General features: G+C 37.7%; 2 protein-coding genes across 2 annotated transcripts in view; one reads left to right on the forward strand and one right to left on the reverse strand.

Moving 5' to 3' along the window:
- Positions 1-392: 392 nt before the first annotated feature.
- Positions 393-2,381, forward strand: LOC104463245 (mini-chromosome maintenance complex-binding protein-like; the record flags this gene model as incomplete). Its single annotated transcript, XM_010075487.1, has 4 exons — positions 393-526; positions 1,026-1,190; positions 1,574-1,662; positions 2,013-2,381. Coding segments are annotated over 4 exons (515 nt in total), but the record flags the coding sequence as incomplete, so codon positions are not given.
- A 3,183-nt stretch (positions 2,382-5,564) lies between these two features.
- INPP5F (inositol polyphosphate-5-phosphatase F) overlaps positions 5,565-15,075 on the reverse strand; it is a 28,943-nt gene continuing 19,432 nt past the window's right edge. Inside the window, exons 12-19 of the mRNA XM_010075486.1 lie at positions 14,107-14,235; positions 12,513-12,630; positions 11,786-11,984; positions 10,826-10,897; positions 10,659-10,732; positions 9,300-9,428; positions 8,488-8,575; positions 5,565-7,111 (exon numbers count right to left, since the gene is read on the reverse strand). Coding sequence (XP_010073788.1) covers positions 5,977-7,111; positions 8,488-8,575; positions 9,300-9,428; positions 10,659-10,732; positions 10,826-10,897; positions 11,786-11,984; positions 12,513-12,630; positions 14,107-14,235 — 1,944 coding nt within the window. The 3' untranslated portion in view covers positions 5,565-5,976. The remainder of the gene's footprint in view (positions 7,112-8,487; positions 8,576-9,299; positions 9,429-10,658; positions 10,733-10,825; positions 10,898-11,785; positions 11,985-12,512; positions 12,631-14,106; positions 14,236-15,075) is intronic.

Genomic DNA, 15,075 nt, shown 5'->3' on the forward strand with positions numbered 1-15,075 from the left:
TTCTGCTCTTGCTAGCCTATCTAATGTGTTCTTTACCCAGCATGATTTCCTCCCCCTGTGAACTCTTAAATTACACTTTCTCTCAGATAGCTGGTAGTGTTTTGTCGTCTTCTGAGGAGAGAGTTTTTTTCTCTGTAAATAGTTATGAGAACATTAGCTATTAACACACATACAAGGTCAGATAAAGTTTAGGCTTTAAATCCTTCAAGAATTTTTAATTTTGGTCTTAAGAAATGGTTGTGTCTATATCAACAACACCACAAACACAAAAAACGGGACGCTTGCAAGAATTTTTCTACTGGCTGCTCATTAAAAACAGATTTGGAAAAAAAAAATCAGGTCTGACGTTTATTTAGGTCCAATTGTCAGAGACTTTGTTCTTGCTTGTCTAGGTGTGCACAATGTGACCGCACTGGGTAAACTGATAACTTGGCAGAAGGTGGATTATGACTTCAGTTACCACCAGATGGAATTCCTGTGCAATATTAATGTTCTTATCACTTCAGAGGGTCGATCATTCCTACCGGTATGGCAAGGTCTTCCTGAATTTGGGGAATAATTGCGGTTGATAGCTATTTACTTAGAGCATGTGATTCCAGAGACAAGTGAAGACAGGAACACTGCCCTGTGACCAGGGGTGGGTGTGACACTGGCATTAGTTCTCACCCGTGGCTGCAGCCAGGCCAAGAACCTCGTCAGAGGAAAACCAAGAGATTGACCTTCCCTCCTCTTGGCTGAACCGTACAGCGATGGCAAGGCAGGGACTGGAGTTACTACCAGTTATCTCTGGTATTCCAGTTGTAGGAATGGAGTGTTTGTTCTCTTGCCTCTAAGTGAAACTGACTCCTGCTTGAATAAGGACTTCACACTGGTTTTCAAAAAGGGAACTGTTAAATATTTAAAGAATTAATTGTCTTACCTTAATTCTGGGAAATAGTGACTTCTGTTGCTTCAGAGATTAAATTGGTCTTGGAATAGGAAAAAATGGGATGTGGAAATGGATGATATGTAATTTTATTTTTCAGTCAGATTGCCAAGTCCACTTACAACCGCAGATAATTCCACCGAACATGGAAGAGTATATGAACAGCCTCCTAACAGCAGTGCTCCCTTCTGTGTTGAACAAATTTCGCATTTATCTAAGTTTATTGAGGCTGCTGGACTATAGTATATCTGATGAAGTGACCAAGGTATGGAAGACTTCACTAACGTGTTTTCAAGTGTGTGTTCAGAGAGAAAGCACTTTAATAGAAAGTTATTGTACTTTGCCATTACTCTCCCTGTATGTGATTTTCTAAAAACAGAAGCATTTTCTTGTCTTGAATGTGCCTTCAAGGATTTGTACTCTTGAGTATATTTCAGAATATACTTTACATGTACCCTGCTTTGTAAAACTCATTTTGAAAACTTAATTATTTCTAAAGATGGAAAATAGCCTATTTTTCCTCAGGCTCATTCCCAACAGTAATTGAGTTGAAACGTTTCTGCTGTAATCTAAGGATAGTTCTGGCAGTTAGCTCCTTCAAAGCTTATCTCTTTTATGCCACTTAATTACGTGCTGTATTGTTTATAGGCAGTAGAAGAAGACTTTGTAGAAATGCGCAAGAATGACCCTGAGAGCGTAACAGCTGATGATCTGCACAGAACTCTGCTTGTAGCAAGGTGGGTAGCACTGTTTGTCCTCACTGAAGACTTCCTACCACACTGGTGAGAAATTAAGTCAGTGCTCTCAGTCTGCAGTTTGATTGTAGTTGCGGAAGGCTGGCTAGCGATCAAAAGACAGAATCTCCTCCTCCTTTGTTCCTCTTGGCACAGATTGTTAGTTAGCCAAAGTATTTCCTCCCCTTTCTTCTCCCGCTTTCTAGTTCACAGGGTACTGAAAGAAAACTGGTTTTGTTCTGTCCTCCCCTTTCTTCTCCCACTTTCTAGTTCACAGGGTTTTGTTCTGAAGTAGCTTATCAAACTTGACACATGAACAACCTCTTATTTAATTGCTGTTTCTGCTCATCTAGGTTCCTGTCTCTCAGCGCGGGGCAGACAACGCTGTCAAGAGAGAGGTGGCTGAGAGCAAAACAACTGGAGGCATTACGTAAAGCCAGACTTCAGCAGCAAAGATGTGTTAACGGAAATGAACTTTAATGTTTTGTGGATGTCACTACGAAAGTTTGTCTAATCCTAGATGGAACCCATACTAAGATTGGAATATTGTTTATACCAGTTTTTGTAGATAATTTATACCAAAAAGTTATGGATATTTACCCTTGCAGTCTGAACATGCTTAAGTCTGTTCAGCCAGTTAAACATACTTTATTAAATTTTTTTGGAGCCTGTTCTTTAATTGAAAATTGGTAACAATGAGCAAATTGTTTGATATTAAACTTAACTTTATGCAACTTCAGTATTAATTTCCTTTAATAATAAGAAAATTCCCCCCAGAGCCTTTCATACACAGCAGGGGTAGGCTCTATTCTGGAATAGGTTTGTGATACAATGCTCAAATGGCTGAATTCTGAGGAGCAGAGGTTCCAGCTAACCAGCAGCTGCAGCTGAAAGAAACGTTGACTCTCGTGCCTAGAACTGTGTGCTGTTGTTCCATGAGCTGAGGCACATTGCACTGATAGCAGCAGCACAAGAGTGATTGCAGTGTGGTATAAAGAAGTGATTTGATCTTATCCATGACAAGGTTCCAGGATGAAATACAGCTTTACTGTACTTAGAGAAGACCATGACTTATATCTCTGATCTCTCTACTCAGCTTTATTCTGGCATAACTTTAAAAAGAAAAGCAGCATTGAGTGGAGAATGGTACGCATACAAAACATATCTTACTTTCTACATTATCAAAATGCAGTGTGTTTAAATTGTTTTAATAATATCAATTAAGCATTAAGAACAGTCTCTACATATCCTATTCATGCTGTACAGAGGACATACTGCCCCTAATATGACTTGCAGAATTAGTTTAACAAGGGTGGCTCAAGTAGTGAAACATTAAAGCAATCTGGAGTCAGGGTAATGCAGAAAGGCTATGCAGAAGTAGGGCTGTCCTTGTGGAGCCAGCCTGCAAGCTCATTCTAGATTTTGCTTTAATTAATCGTCTTCTGAACAAGAAAAAAGGCTCCTGCCAAATTTACATTAAGCCAACACCACCTTTACTTAGTGCTTTCTCAGGATTACAATTGTGTGAACAGGAACCCCCTTTTTTTTTTAATTGCATTTTTCCTATTCTAAACATGACATTTTTTTGCTGCACAGCAAATCTGGAACTGTCCTTTCCATCTCTGCATGCTAATAAGTTTAAGTATTTATTATCATGAACAATTTTTGTGTAGCTTAAACTTGAGCTGAGTTTGCCCTTTCAAATCACTTACAATGTATTTCTTTTTTTGAACACTACAATGAAAATCCATGGTTTCATCTGACGTGCAGTATAATAGATAGAGGAAGACAATGAAGTCTCTCTTCAAAACACAGTCTGGCTGGAAAGCATAGTTGGTTTGTAAGATTTTTTTTCAGTGCTGCTTGGAGGATGGTTTTATGCATATTGCCATGGATTATTAGGATTAACACCAATGTTTCCTAAGTATTGGACAATTCACAAACTGGCAGGACATGATACTTTTGTATTGCCAAGCAGAAAGCGATGAACCAACACAGCAGAGCAGGAATTAGTCAACAGGCTGGGGTGTATCTTCTGGAAACTTAAGATACATTTTTTAAAAAAATATAGGAGTGACTTTATAGCTATTACTACCCTTGCCCTACTGGAGACGTTTAGACTGTAGGGGTCCCAATGTAACTATTTGTACAGATCTGTTTCTTTCTTCTACTGAACTAATAGCAAAGTATTTGGAATTTCTTCTTCCTCCTCCAGAACCTTAACAAATACCAAGGCTTAGGCAGCTTTTAAGGCATGTCCTCATAAACATATCTATGACTTTTGTTTTTTTTTCCTCCCCTGAGGCCAGGGTTGGAGCAGTATAATGCTAGAAGAAAAGGATAAAGGATTTAAGTCATGTGTGTGTCTCTTGACTAACAGGATCATATTAATGTCTGACCACCTGAAGGGAGGCTGCAAAGAGGACAGAGCCAGGCTCTTTCCAGCAGTGCCCAGTGCTGGGACAAGGGGCCACAGGCACAAACCAAAACCCAGGAGGTTCCCTCTGAATGTCAGGAAACACATTTTTTTTTGGAGTACTAGAAGAGGTTGCCCAGAGAGATAGTGGAGTCTCCATCCCTGGAGATACTCAAAAGCCCTCTGGACATGGTTCTGAGCAACCTGGTCCTGCTTGAGCAGGTGGTTGGACCAGATGACCTCCAACAGTCCCTTCCAACTTCCACCACTGTGTGATGCTGTGACTCTTAAGCCAGAGAAAGTCAAGACAACTCACCCACCCATCTTTGAAACTCAAAACCCCACAGCCCTGGAGTACCATATCCCTTAACATCATGTGCCAAAAACCACCTTTTAATTCAACTTTTTTATTAAAATATCTCATGTATATTGCTCACATAAAATACAGCAGTAGTTTAATTTTAAATATAGACACAAGTATAGACACTCAAAAAACCAAACCCACATCACTTTAATAAAACAAATAAATAAATCAAATTTGTTTATCAAAGTTTCAGACCATCAGGGTTGGACAATAAATCATTTCGGACACACTAGAAGTCCTAAGACACTGTTCTACCCTACCCATATGACACTATTTTCTTGGAACATCACGTGCAGCCTATCTACAGTACATGGACTAGAACACAGAGGCACTAGGTCTATAATGGTGGTTATCATTACAAACCACAGCATAGTAAGATCCTGCTTTACAGTAGCGGTTGGATAATGTCGTACACTGGAATGGCATGGCAAGGCATTTCTGGGAAAGAGATAATCTTTTGACACACATAGATAAGGAGATGGTTTTTTTTTTTAATGAGTGGATGCTTAGCCTTATCCCCAAAGTACACAAAGCTTGAGTTAGTAATGAATTTGGTTTTGATTAGATGCTGACAACTATGCTCTAATGCAACACTGATTTTCATGATACAGTACACTTGCTTTCTGTTTTAGAAGTTATTTGGACTTTTGCATCTAGACAGTTAGAATATAGTTTAAAAAAAAATCACAGCACAGAGGGACACAATGCCTGAAGGTCAGGTATCTGGCTTGTCTTCCTTTACAGAGACAAAAAATATTAGAGCAAATTGCCAGTGTTTGGAAAAAAGGAAACAGGAATAGCTTTAGCATGGGCAAGACAATTAGAGGGCATTTGCTCCATTTCCCCTCACCTCATAACAAGTGAGAAAAAAAATAATTACAAACTAAATCTGCACTGCAGGATTGTGGATATTTCAGACTGGATCTATATGCTTTATCTTTACTGAAAGTGTCCTAGAATGTGTGGAAAAGGAAAGGAAAGGAAAGCAAAAAGAAAATCTAGTTCCTGGTTAACAAATTCAACAAAAATGCATCAATCCCCATCATAGAGGCACAATTCATAGAAAGGTGCATCTAAAACTTCAGTGAAAACAAGTAAAAATACCAGTTCAAAATAAATAAAATATAATTTACCGGTAAGTTATTTTGCTGGTGCAGTGCAAGGTAAGTAAGGTCACAGAAGTGCAGTATCACCTTTTTAGTATAAATACTTTTCTACATAAGTCAGAAGAGCTACAAAATTAGTCTCCAAAAATAACTGTGCAACACATTTAAGACAGACAGCATGCTTATTAAACCCCAGTGTCTAAGCTACCTGTTTAAATATGGTTAACCATTCTTTTGTCTCAGCTGCCTGAAGGTATTCTGAAGTATGGTCAGAACCAAATTCATTTGCATCTCTCAGTTCCTGTAAACAAGTTATCTGTATTATTGATCCCAGTATTCAGTAGCAGTTCATGCCACAAGGAGTCCTGATATATTTTTTTTTAGTATTGGATTAAAAGCCATAACTAGAAGAACACTTCCTAAATGAGCAACTAGATTTGAATTATTCGTGTCTGGCATTGCGTAAACATTTCTTTCAGTTCTTTTTGTTTTATTTCATTTATGGCTTCTGGTTCTGCAGGGCTTTTCTGGACCTTTGCCACAGCAAAATTAAGCCCTTGAGTCAATCCTGCTTGCGTGATGTTAGCAACCTGGACCATGGAACTGCGGATTTTAGCAAAAGGAGAAACAGCTCTGCTGTTGCTACTGTCAGCTGGAGAAGGAGTCAGGTGGAGTCCCATCTCAAGGTTACCAGATGCAGATCCTGGGCTTTTATGAGATTTAGTGAAGTCAGTCCCACCAACGGCTAAGAGCTGAGGATTTTGCTCAGAAGACTGTACATCCAGCTTAGATGGCCTGGAAGGAATGTCTCTGATAGCTTCAGCCTTAGTTTCTGCCTTCTTAGATGTATTATTGCTGCTTTGATTTATTATGTGATGGGGCTCTTGAGAACCAGACTCAGCCTCCAAAACATCTGACGCCTTATTTTGAGCATCATGCACAAACCTCTGGCAGTACACATCAACAGGTTTAGCAAATTCCATCTCCACGTTGTCAGCAGAAGACATGGGTATGTCTTCACAGTCAGACTGGCTGGCCTGGGAGACATGGATCTCTGATGGAACATGAATGCTGATGTTCATGTCAGTGCTGCTTATCGACTGGGAGCGACTGCCCAGCCGTGGAGCGGAAGCAATGATACCACAGCTGGGCAGCACATAGTCTGCTTGCCCTATGTTCTCTAGAGAGTCAGTCAGCTGGTTGTCCTCATCGGATTTAGAATTAGTCAGGAAGTCATCGGAGTGGAATGAATCATTATCTGACACTTCTGTATCAGATTCAGTATGGACTTTAGTATCTGCCACCGGATTCTCTAGAGTTTCAAGGCTACTGTCTGATTTCCAGAGATTCACTTTCAAATTTGGTTTTAAAAAATTGACTTTCATTTCAGGTTTGGTAAAGCTGCCCAACTTCCGAAGATTACTAATGTTTACATTGGATTTGGTTTGTTTCACTTTTTGATTGAGAGATGAGAACTTGCTCAGTAAATAATTCTTGCCTTGGGCCAGGGAGCCTCTGTTCTGGGACCGAATGCCAATGATGTCTTCATGAGGTTTACTGCTTTTCCTGGAAGAAAGAAAAAAATTCTCTAGTGTACAATACCTGCAGTCTCATTGATAAACACCAAATATTTACCATCTTTCAGTGTATTTCCATAACAGAGATGGACATTTTCATTCCTAAGTTATCCTTTCCTTACTCAGTTTTACTCATATAAGCTAATCAAATTCAAAACAACAAAAACAAAGGAGGGTTGATACAGAGTGGTAGCCAAACAAGGGGAAAAGCAAACTTCTGCAGGCATTTTATTTTTAGGTGAAACTGGATTTGAATTCTCTATATTCGTAACCCTGACTGTGTATGCTGTACTCAGTAGCCAGATTTAGTAAATATTCAGCCTTCAGTACCTGTAAAAAACAGAACAAGACCTTCTTGCCACACTTCCTCCTCAGCTGGGACAAGCAGCTCAAATAGGAGCCCAATAATCAAATAGTTTTTGCTTGACAATTTACAGCTGTGCTTCACAACACATTTTTCTAGTAGTTCACACTGTCTGAATTGTAAAGGTCCAAAATTATGGAACAGATTGCACTTGAACTGGTAAAACGTGATAAACTTAAGCTAGCCATCTTCTCTTATTTTTACTCCATTGTCCTTTGTAAATGATTTCCTCACCATTAACAGCTCACCAATATCTGTAGATAAAGGTCACTTCTGTTTAATTATAGACAACTGGCTTATTAGAGAAAACTATCTAAACAATTCCAGTAAGTACTTTCAATGATCGACTATGCTTTCATGTGCCCTCTTCTCTTAATAGGCTTGCAAAACAAAAACTTCTGTGCCATTCTGCCTAACACTTAGAAGTTCAGAAGTTTAACTTCAGCCATTTCCTCCCACAAGGTCTATACCCTTATTTACAGATGCTGAGGCTTTGAGCAACCTGGGCTAGTGGGAGGTGTCCCTGCCTATTGCAAGAGGGTTGGAACTAAGGTCCTTTCCAACCCAAACCATTCCATGGTTCTATGATTCTAAAACCTGTAATGTTAACTGGATTCGTTAGCCACTCAACTGCAGTGGAATCCAAACCAAATTTATACTTCATGGGTTGTCTTCTCACTACAGAAGCAGACTGCAAGTTCAGATAGGAAATAATTAAATTTGACAAACTAATCCCCAACCATCTGATTTGCAGTATGTTGTTTATATTTGGTAGTATATATTGTCTATAAGACCTTACTCATAGTATTCTTACTTATACTTTCAGGCAAGCACTTGCAGACAGTTATTAGAAACAGCATACAGACAAATTAACCCCTAACACAGCAGCTGGATACAGATGTTTCTTTTAGACATCTTGTGTATGACTGTTACCATGTACTGTTACTCACTGAGAAGAGATCAAGTGTGACACAGAAGGTTTACATCATTTAAGTACTCACCTCTCCAGCTTTTTCTCAATAATGGGCACATCTAATCCCATTGCTTGCTTTGTGATTCTCAGCATTTCTGCAATGCACTGAAGAGTGTCTGAAATCCAAGCAGCAGCCTGTCAGACCCTTAAAAATAACACCTTAAAATCCCACATTCCAAAATCTACAAAGAAATAAGTCTAATTTTAATGTAATTAAGTTTGTTGGATTTTTTTTCCTCTCCCTACAGACCAGTTGCAACTCTGATTTAAAGCTTACAAAATAAGCTTGAAGAATAGCCTCTCCTTAAGCCCTAAACACTGGGTGTAAGTGAATCACTGCCATGATTCATCTTTTGTGTAAGGAAGAGAAGCAATAACAATTACTCTAATCCCTGTTGACAAAACTCAGTGCTCCAAGAAAGTATTTTTCCCTTATTAGCATTCATTTATTTTTTGTTTAAACAACAAGCAAGAACATTTCTGGACATTGATTTCACTAAATAAATCAATTTCTTCCACTCTTCATTTTAAGTTCATTTTATCATTGGAGCAGTAAAGGTCTGGACACAGACAAGTCTCAATTCTAGAGAGACATGTTGCTTTAAAGCCATATCTGAAACCTATTTTTCTTCGTATTAAAACAGTAACATTCTCAAGTTCACAAAAAGCCACATACAGGGATTTTTTTTTTGCTGTTTCCCTGCCCTGCACAACTGGATTGTATTAAAATTTATCCTTCTTCAGAAGTTATTCTAAGAGCAATGGAAGAAGTGTTTCCTAGAGAAACACCAGTATACTGAATATAATTTTATGTATAAAAGTTTTACATATGAAACAAACCTTTTCCATCTTCTTCTGGGCTGCGTACCACAGCTCTAAGAGTATGAAAATACCCACTCGTGTCTTTGTATTTGTAATGCAGTCTCATGCAAGAGAACTTGGGTTTGCCAAAGAGAGTAGGCTCGGGCCCTGAGAAATAAACCAGATCAGAAATTTTCTTTCAAACACTGGAAGAGATATTGCAAAGACTGTGCCCAAACATAAAAACCTTCATGTTTGTTTTCTTTATAGTAGCATAGACATTTTAAATGAAAGATTTTCACAATAACTACACAATCAATTACTTACAAAAAGCAATTAGACTCTCCATATAAGTCTATTATAATCCAGCCTGACTGTTTACTACAGATCACCTTTTCAAACAGAAGAAAAGAAACTGTATATCTATTATGTCCTATTGTTTTAAGGTATGCTCATGCCAGGATTAAAGGGAAAGCCAATATACTTTTACCAAGTGGAAGCAACGTATTTAGACCAAGTGCACCAACTCTTCAATGCACTGCATCGTATCTATATCATTAAACAGGGGGGTTTCTTTGTTTTATAAGCTCTAGACGTTTCAACTATATTCTGTGCATCAGGATGTATTACAGATCTCCACAATACAGAAATGAGACAGACCTTTCTACTGAACTCTGAGAAATTGCACAGACACAGTGAAAGTTAGCATAAGGAGGTGATAAATCCACTATGCACTGTGTAACAGAGGATTAAACTCTACCGGGAGGGGCACACACTGGGGGCCACAAAAATTTCCCTCCAACTAGAACATCTTTTTCATCTGTAAAATCAAAGATATCAGATCTTTAATACTTTCAGCAGAAAATGCTGGATTTAACCTGCAGATGTTACATTCTTCAGTAAATAAATAAATCAGCATTACGAGGTGATTTCATGATAGTATGTTTCTTATCAGACCTTGAGAAAAAAGAGTTTTTTTAAAAAGCTATGAAACAGATCTAAAGTACAGTTCAGAACCAGCTGCTGTATTTGGATCAGAGTGCGACGAACACACAAACCTGTGATTCACTACAGAAGTTGATCAAATTGTAACTGCCATTTGATAAATAATTAAATGTTTTGATGAATCCATGGTGGTTTTTAAGAGTTTGAAAGAAGGAAAATTTTGAACCCTACCAGCAATCAAAGTTTCCATTGCAAGCAGTAGCAAAAGACAGGACCGTGAGAGAACAGAATCAACTCTGGCATCCATTATCAGCAAGAAAACACATTTTTAGCTATGGTGGACTACACTAGATATAATATATTGAGGCGCTGTTTCAATGTACTTGTAGGATGCTTTGATAAGTGCTACTATTAAGAGCATTCAAGAAAGAGATACAGTGACTACATTCTTACCTATTTCTATTTTTTCCAGTGCTTCAAGACTTAACCTTTGGTACTGATTCACCTTGTCAATTTCATCATCATAACTAGAAAAAAGAATCAGAATTTAATTCTTACTTTAATCTAAAACAAAGCTACTAGAAATAAGCTACACATAGTAAGAAAAAGTGGTAACTTACTAGGCCACGTAGTAGGCAGAATTAGAAAGCAACAGCAAAACATCCACGTCCTTATGAGTAGCATCAATGAGACTAACGAAGGGAAAGAAGAATTAATACAGGGGAAAAGGTTTTATTTGCACAGCTGTAACCCATCCCCATGGTATTTTAGGAACATTCTTCTACAACTGAAGGCACATTACAATAACTGGATCCATGTAAGCAACACTCACTGTCTTAAACCCAAGTTACCTAATCACTCAAATAGCTTAGCAGCAGGTCCAAAAATAAACAAAAAACCCACAAGCTTTTAAAAATTATAACAGAGAAATGGAAAAAATATCTCAGACTCAGTTAAGGTGATGAGTCTGTGCTTTGAATAGCTACGACAAAATCCTGCTTTGTTATTTTTAAATGCTGAAGTTTAACCTGCAGACCTACCACTATTCTTCTTTTACAAGTCAGCAAACTCAAACTTTGAACTTGATAAGGAGTCTTATCAGTGAAGTTAGAGTTTATGCTCATTACTTTTCATGAAGAGAAACCTAAGCTCTCCTACTACTGACTCATTCCACAAGAATTTAATCTGATCAGATATGGCTTTGAGATCAAGCAAGACCTTCCCTATAAAGCAATAAGGAACAACAGTTCCTCAAACAGCCTCTTCTAGAACTAAAGCTGGTTAGACATTCTCTTCATGGTGCCTACCATATTTTGGCCATACTAACTGAATGCAAGCATTTCCAGGTGATGTCTCAAAAGTTCACTCCAGCATACACCATTTTTATGGCACTTTAGGAAAAGCACATGTTTAGAGGACCTTTCCTTTTACATTCAATCCCTTCGAGGACTCTTGTCATTCTACAAAACTGTCCACTTGTATTCTGTTAACACATCAGCTATCAAAATCATTTAACATCAGTAGTGATTAACGGAGGCATCATAGTAGCAGCTAATCAATTATTAATTTATTCAACAAACCTTGGATCACAGTCAATAAGTGCCCATCCTCCATGGAATTTTTCATCATCTGGTAAGAGCAGTTTCATGTAGCTCTGCAACAGCTGGCTGATCAATTCCTGATGGCTCCTCAGGTTCTCCTTGTGCAGAGCTTCATGCTCTTTCTCTTTTGTAAATATGGAGTAAAGATCCTCTGTTACAGGGATACCCTGCATCAAATCTAAATAAAAACATGCAGAATATCAAACAAGGAACCAGGAGTTACAAGTGATATACAGCAATAGTCTGTTACTACTCTGTAAATTTCTTCCAGATGTTTCACCTTTGAAGATACTCCAGAAAAATGGTTAGTTACTCTCTCTGAATAGAATGTTGCCAGAAACTGAAAACTCAATAGGGTAAAACACTATTTTCTCTCAGAGGAAACCAAAGAGTTAACTCACTATTTTACTCCTACATAATTTTGTCTAATAGAGAGATGTTACAAGACAGTTAATGCTAAAATGAAGTTAGGAACAAATTTTTACAGTGAGTTACATTGCATGTAATCCCTCTGAATTGAATGTTGTTTAATCTCCAAATGGAGAATGACTGTTCCTTATGGTGTCCGCTACATAGACATGAACATTATATACACTGAAGGTGCTTTTAAGCTTCAGGAAAAAAAAAGTCAAAAAGATAAAGCCAAGATTATTTCAATAAGCTTTTCTAAATACCACAGTTCAGCTTAGTTGAATTGTATCCTTACCTATCACTGCTTGCCTGTAAGCATCCCTGAACCGATTCAAGTAGTATCTGTTCGCAGAATTAACTCCATCCTTCATTACCCCTGCCAGCTTTCTTTCACCAGTCCTTGTAAAGTCACCCTGTTACACAGAACACGCGAATCATGCACATATGCAACATTAAAGTAGCAGTCTCAGCTCAAAAGCTTTGGCATTCTGAAACTCAGAACTGAATAGATGACAACTCAGAAATTATGTTCAAGTACAGACAGCATCTACTTCTCACAGCACTGTTTGACTACGGAGAATCTTATGCTTTTGATAGAATTATGATTCCATATAAAGTCCTAATAGAAAACAGTAATCTGGACATACATGTCAGCTAATATCAAAGCAAAACTTCCAAGACAGTCACTGGGATGCTTGAATACACCAAAACCCCTTATTTTTTGGCCTTTAATGTAAAAGGAACACTACTAGAACAATGGAGAAGACTGGAGCTCACTGAAAAATTATCTTCTCTGCCTTTGCTACCAAAACAAGAAAAGCATAACAAACTGAAGGAAAATAGTACATATCCTCACAAGCTCAGAAACAAAAGCAAGTTTCTAGGCCATGGGAGGCTTAGAATTTGAATAAAAAGCAGTTTTGGTAGTTACACGTCTCTAGAGGATTCTACTTGCAGAGACAGTGAACATTGGCACAGAGCAGTTCTAGGAGCCATGCCAACTACTATGAAGAACATTTCAAGTGTGTTTCACTTTGAAAGTAAAAGAAATATCACAATTAAACTGCAAATATATTTAATCCATGAACCTCACTAATGAGCAGAGAAATCTTCAAGCAGAATGGCTGAAAACACAGATCTGTAAACTGAGCTCTGTGCTTCAGATTTAAAATTAAAAATATTTACAGTAAATACAAGTGTGTCAGGCTGTTTATTTTTTAAATAATAAATGTAATAGACCAATAAAGCACAGCAGAGAGATTTTAAAAAGAGATTTAAGCATTAAGCATTTCCACTGTAAATGTTTTGCCAATGCCAAACACCAGGGATACTAAAAATTGTTCCACCAGTGATTATACACACACACAGAAAGTAGCTCATACTCTGATTTTTCACAGGATCAGGAGTTAACAGTAAGGAGTTTCATACCAGATTTGTGATCTTGGTAGACAGGCTGCATTGCAACTAATTAAGAAAAGTCTTTAGAAAAATATAACTAATTAATATCATCCTCCTACCTACATAAACTACTCTGAAGATCAGGATAAGTACTGTAAACTGCTTAAAAGTAACCATGCTTAAATTTAAATAGAAGTAATGCTTAATATAGATCTTAAACTTAGCTCAACTATGCTTTGTATCCAGACTTGAAACTAATGGAATGAAGTTAAAATACAGCCAGCACTGCCACAGGACACCTGGATACTCAAGTCTTCTCCAATTCACATTAAGTGTGATAGAAAATACTCTTCTCTTGAAAGGCCTCACATTTCTTCAAGACAAAAACATGCAGAATAGTTGGCTAACTTTGCTACCTAAGAGTTCTCCACTGGACATAAAACCTGTAACATAACATACTACTCATTATCTGAACAGACAACACCCTTTACCTTTAAGGCTGCTGTGCCAGCATACTGCCGGCTTATGGCATCTCCGTTGTTTGCCCATATTATCTGGTAGATTCTATTGCATTTCATTGGCAAAGGCTGTTCTGGTGGCATCACACCCAGTTTTTTGAGCTGGAATTTGACATACATATTAATATAAGGTTCAAGATAAAAATAATTTTCAGTATCAGAGCTTGATAAAGAAAATGGGAACACCTGCCAAGCATCTAATTGTTAAGTTTTAAATGATCTGAAAAAGGAATCCATTCTAATAATTTGTCAGATTAAAGTAATTGTTAGCAGTGACTCACTAGTTCTTTGTTAAACATCGTATCCCTAGATGCAGCACTAACATTAAATATGGATGTAGGAGTCAATCTTCAAAAATTAGCTAAGAAGTTACACTAGATTACTAAAACACAGGAATTGTTTCTATTTTCTATAGAGAACTATCAAAAGAACAGACATCACAGAAATTTAACATGGATAACCAAGCTCATGTCCTCTACTGCAAAGGCATTCGTGACCACAGAGGTCTGAAAATTAAATGGAATCTCTTTCCAATTACAAGAAAAAGCACCCCAGATTCTTAATCTTTCGCTTCCAGACACTTAAGCAAATGTAGTGGCACCACCTTCAAACTTACTCCTCTCCCAAAACACAACCTTAAAATTACTCCATATGTTGTACTTATTAATGCTTGTGCATTCTGGACAGTTACCGATTAACACTGACACTGAAAGTAAGATACCTTGCTCTTCAGAACAACCAGTACTTAAGGTTTTCCAAGATAAGTCTTGGGTACAATACAAACTCAAGTCTTTACTCACACTAAACTGGTAAAACAGCACATACATAACTGCAGTGCAGTCACTAAACGTTAGGCCAACTGCAGGGATCAGGGATAACTTGGACTAAATCATAGGCAAACCTCAATTTACAATCAATTAATATGCTCAAGCACTCTAAGCA

Source organism: Pterocles gutturalis, unplaced genomic scaffold, assembly GCF_000699245.1.
Source record: "Pterocles gutturalis isolate BGI_N339 unplaced genomic scaffold, ASM69924v1 scaffold29392, whole genome shotgun sequence".
NCBI classification, from domain to species: Eukaryota; Metazoa; Chordata; class Aves; order Pterocliformes; family Pteroclidae; genus Pterocles; species Pterocles gutturalis.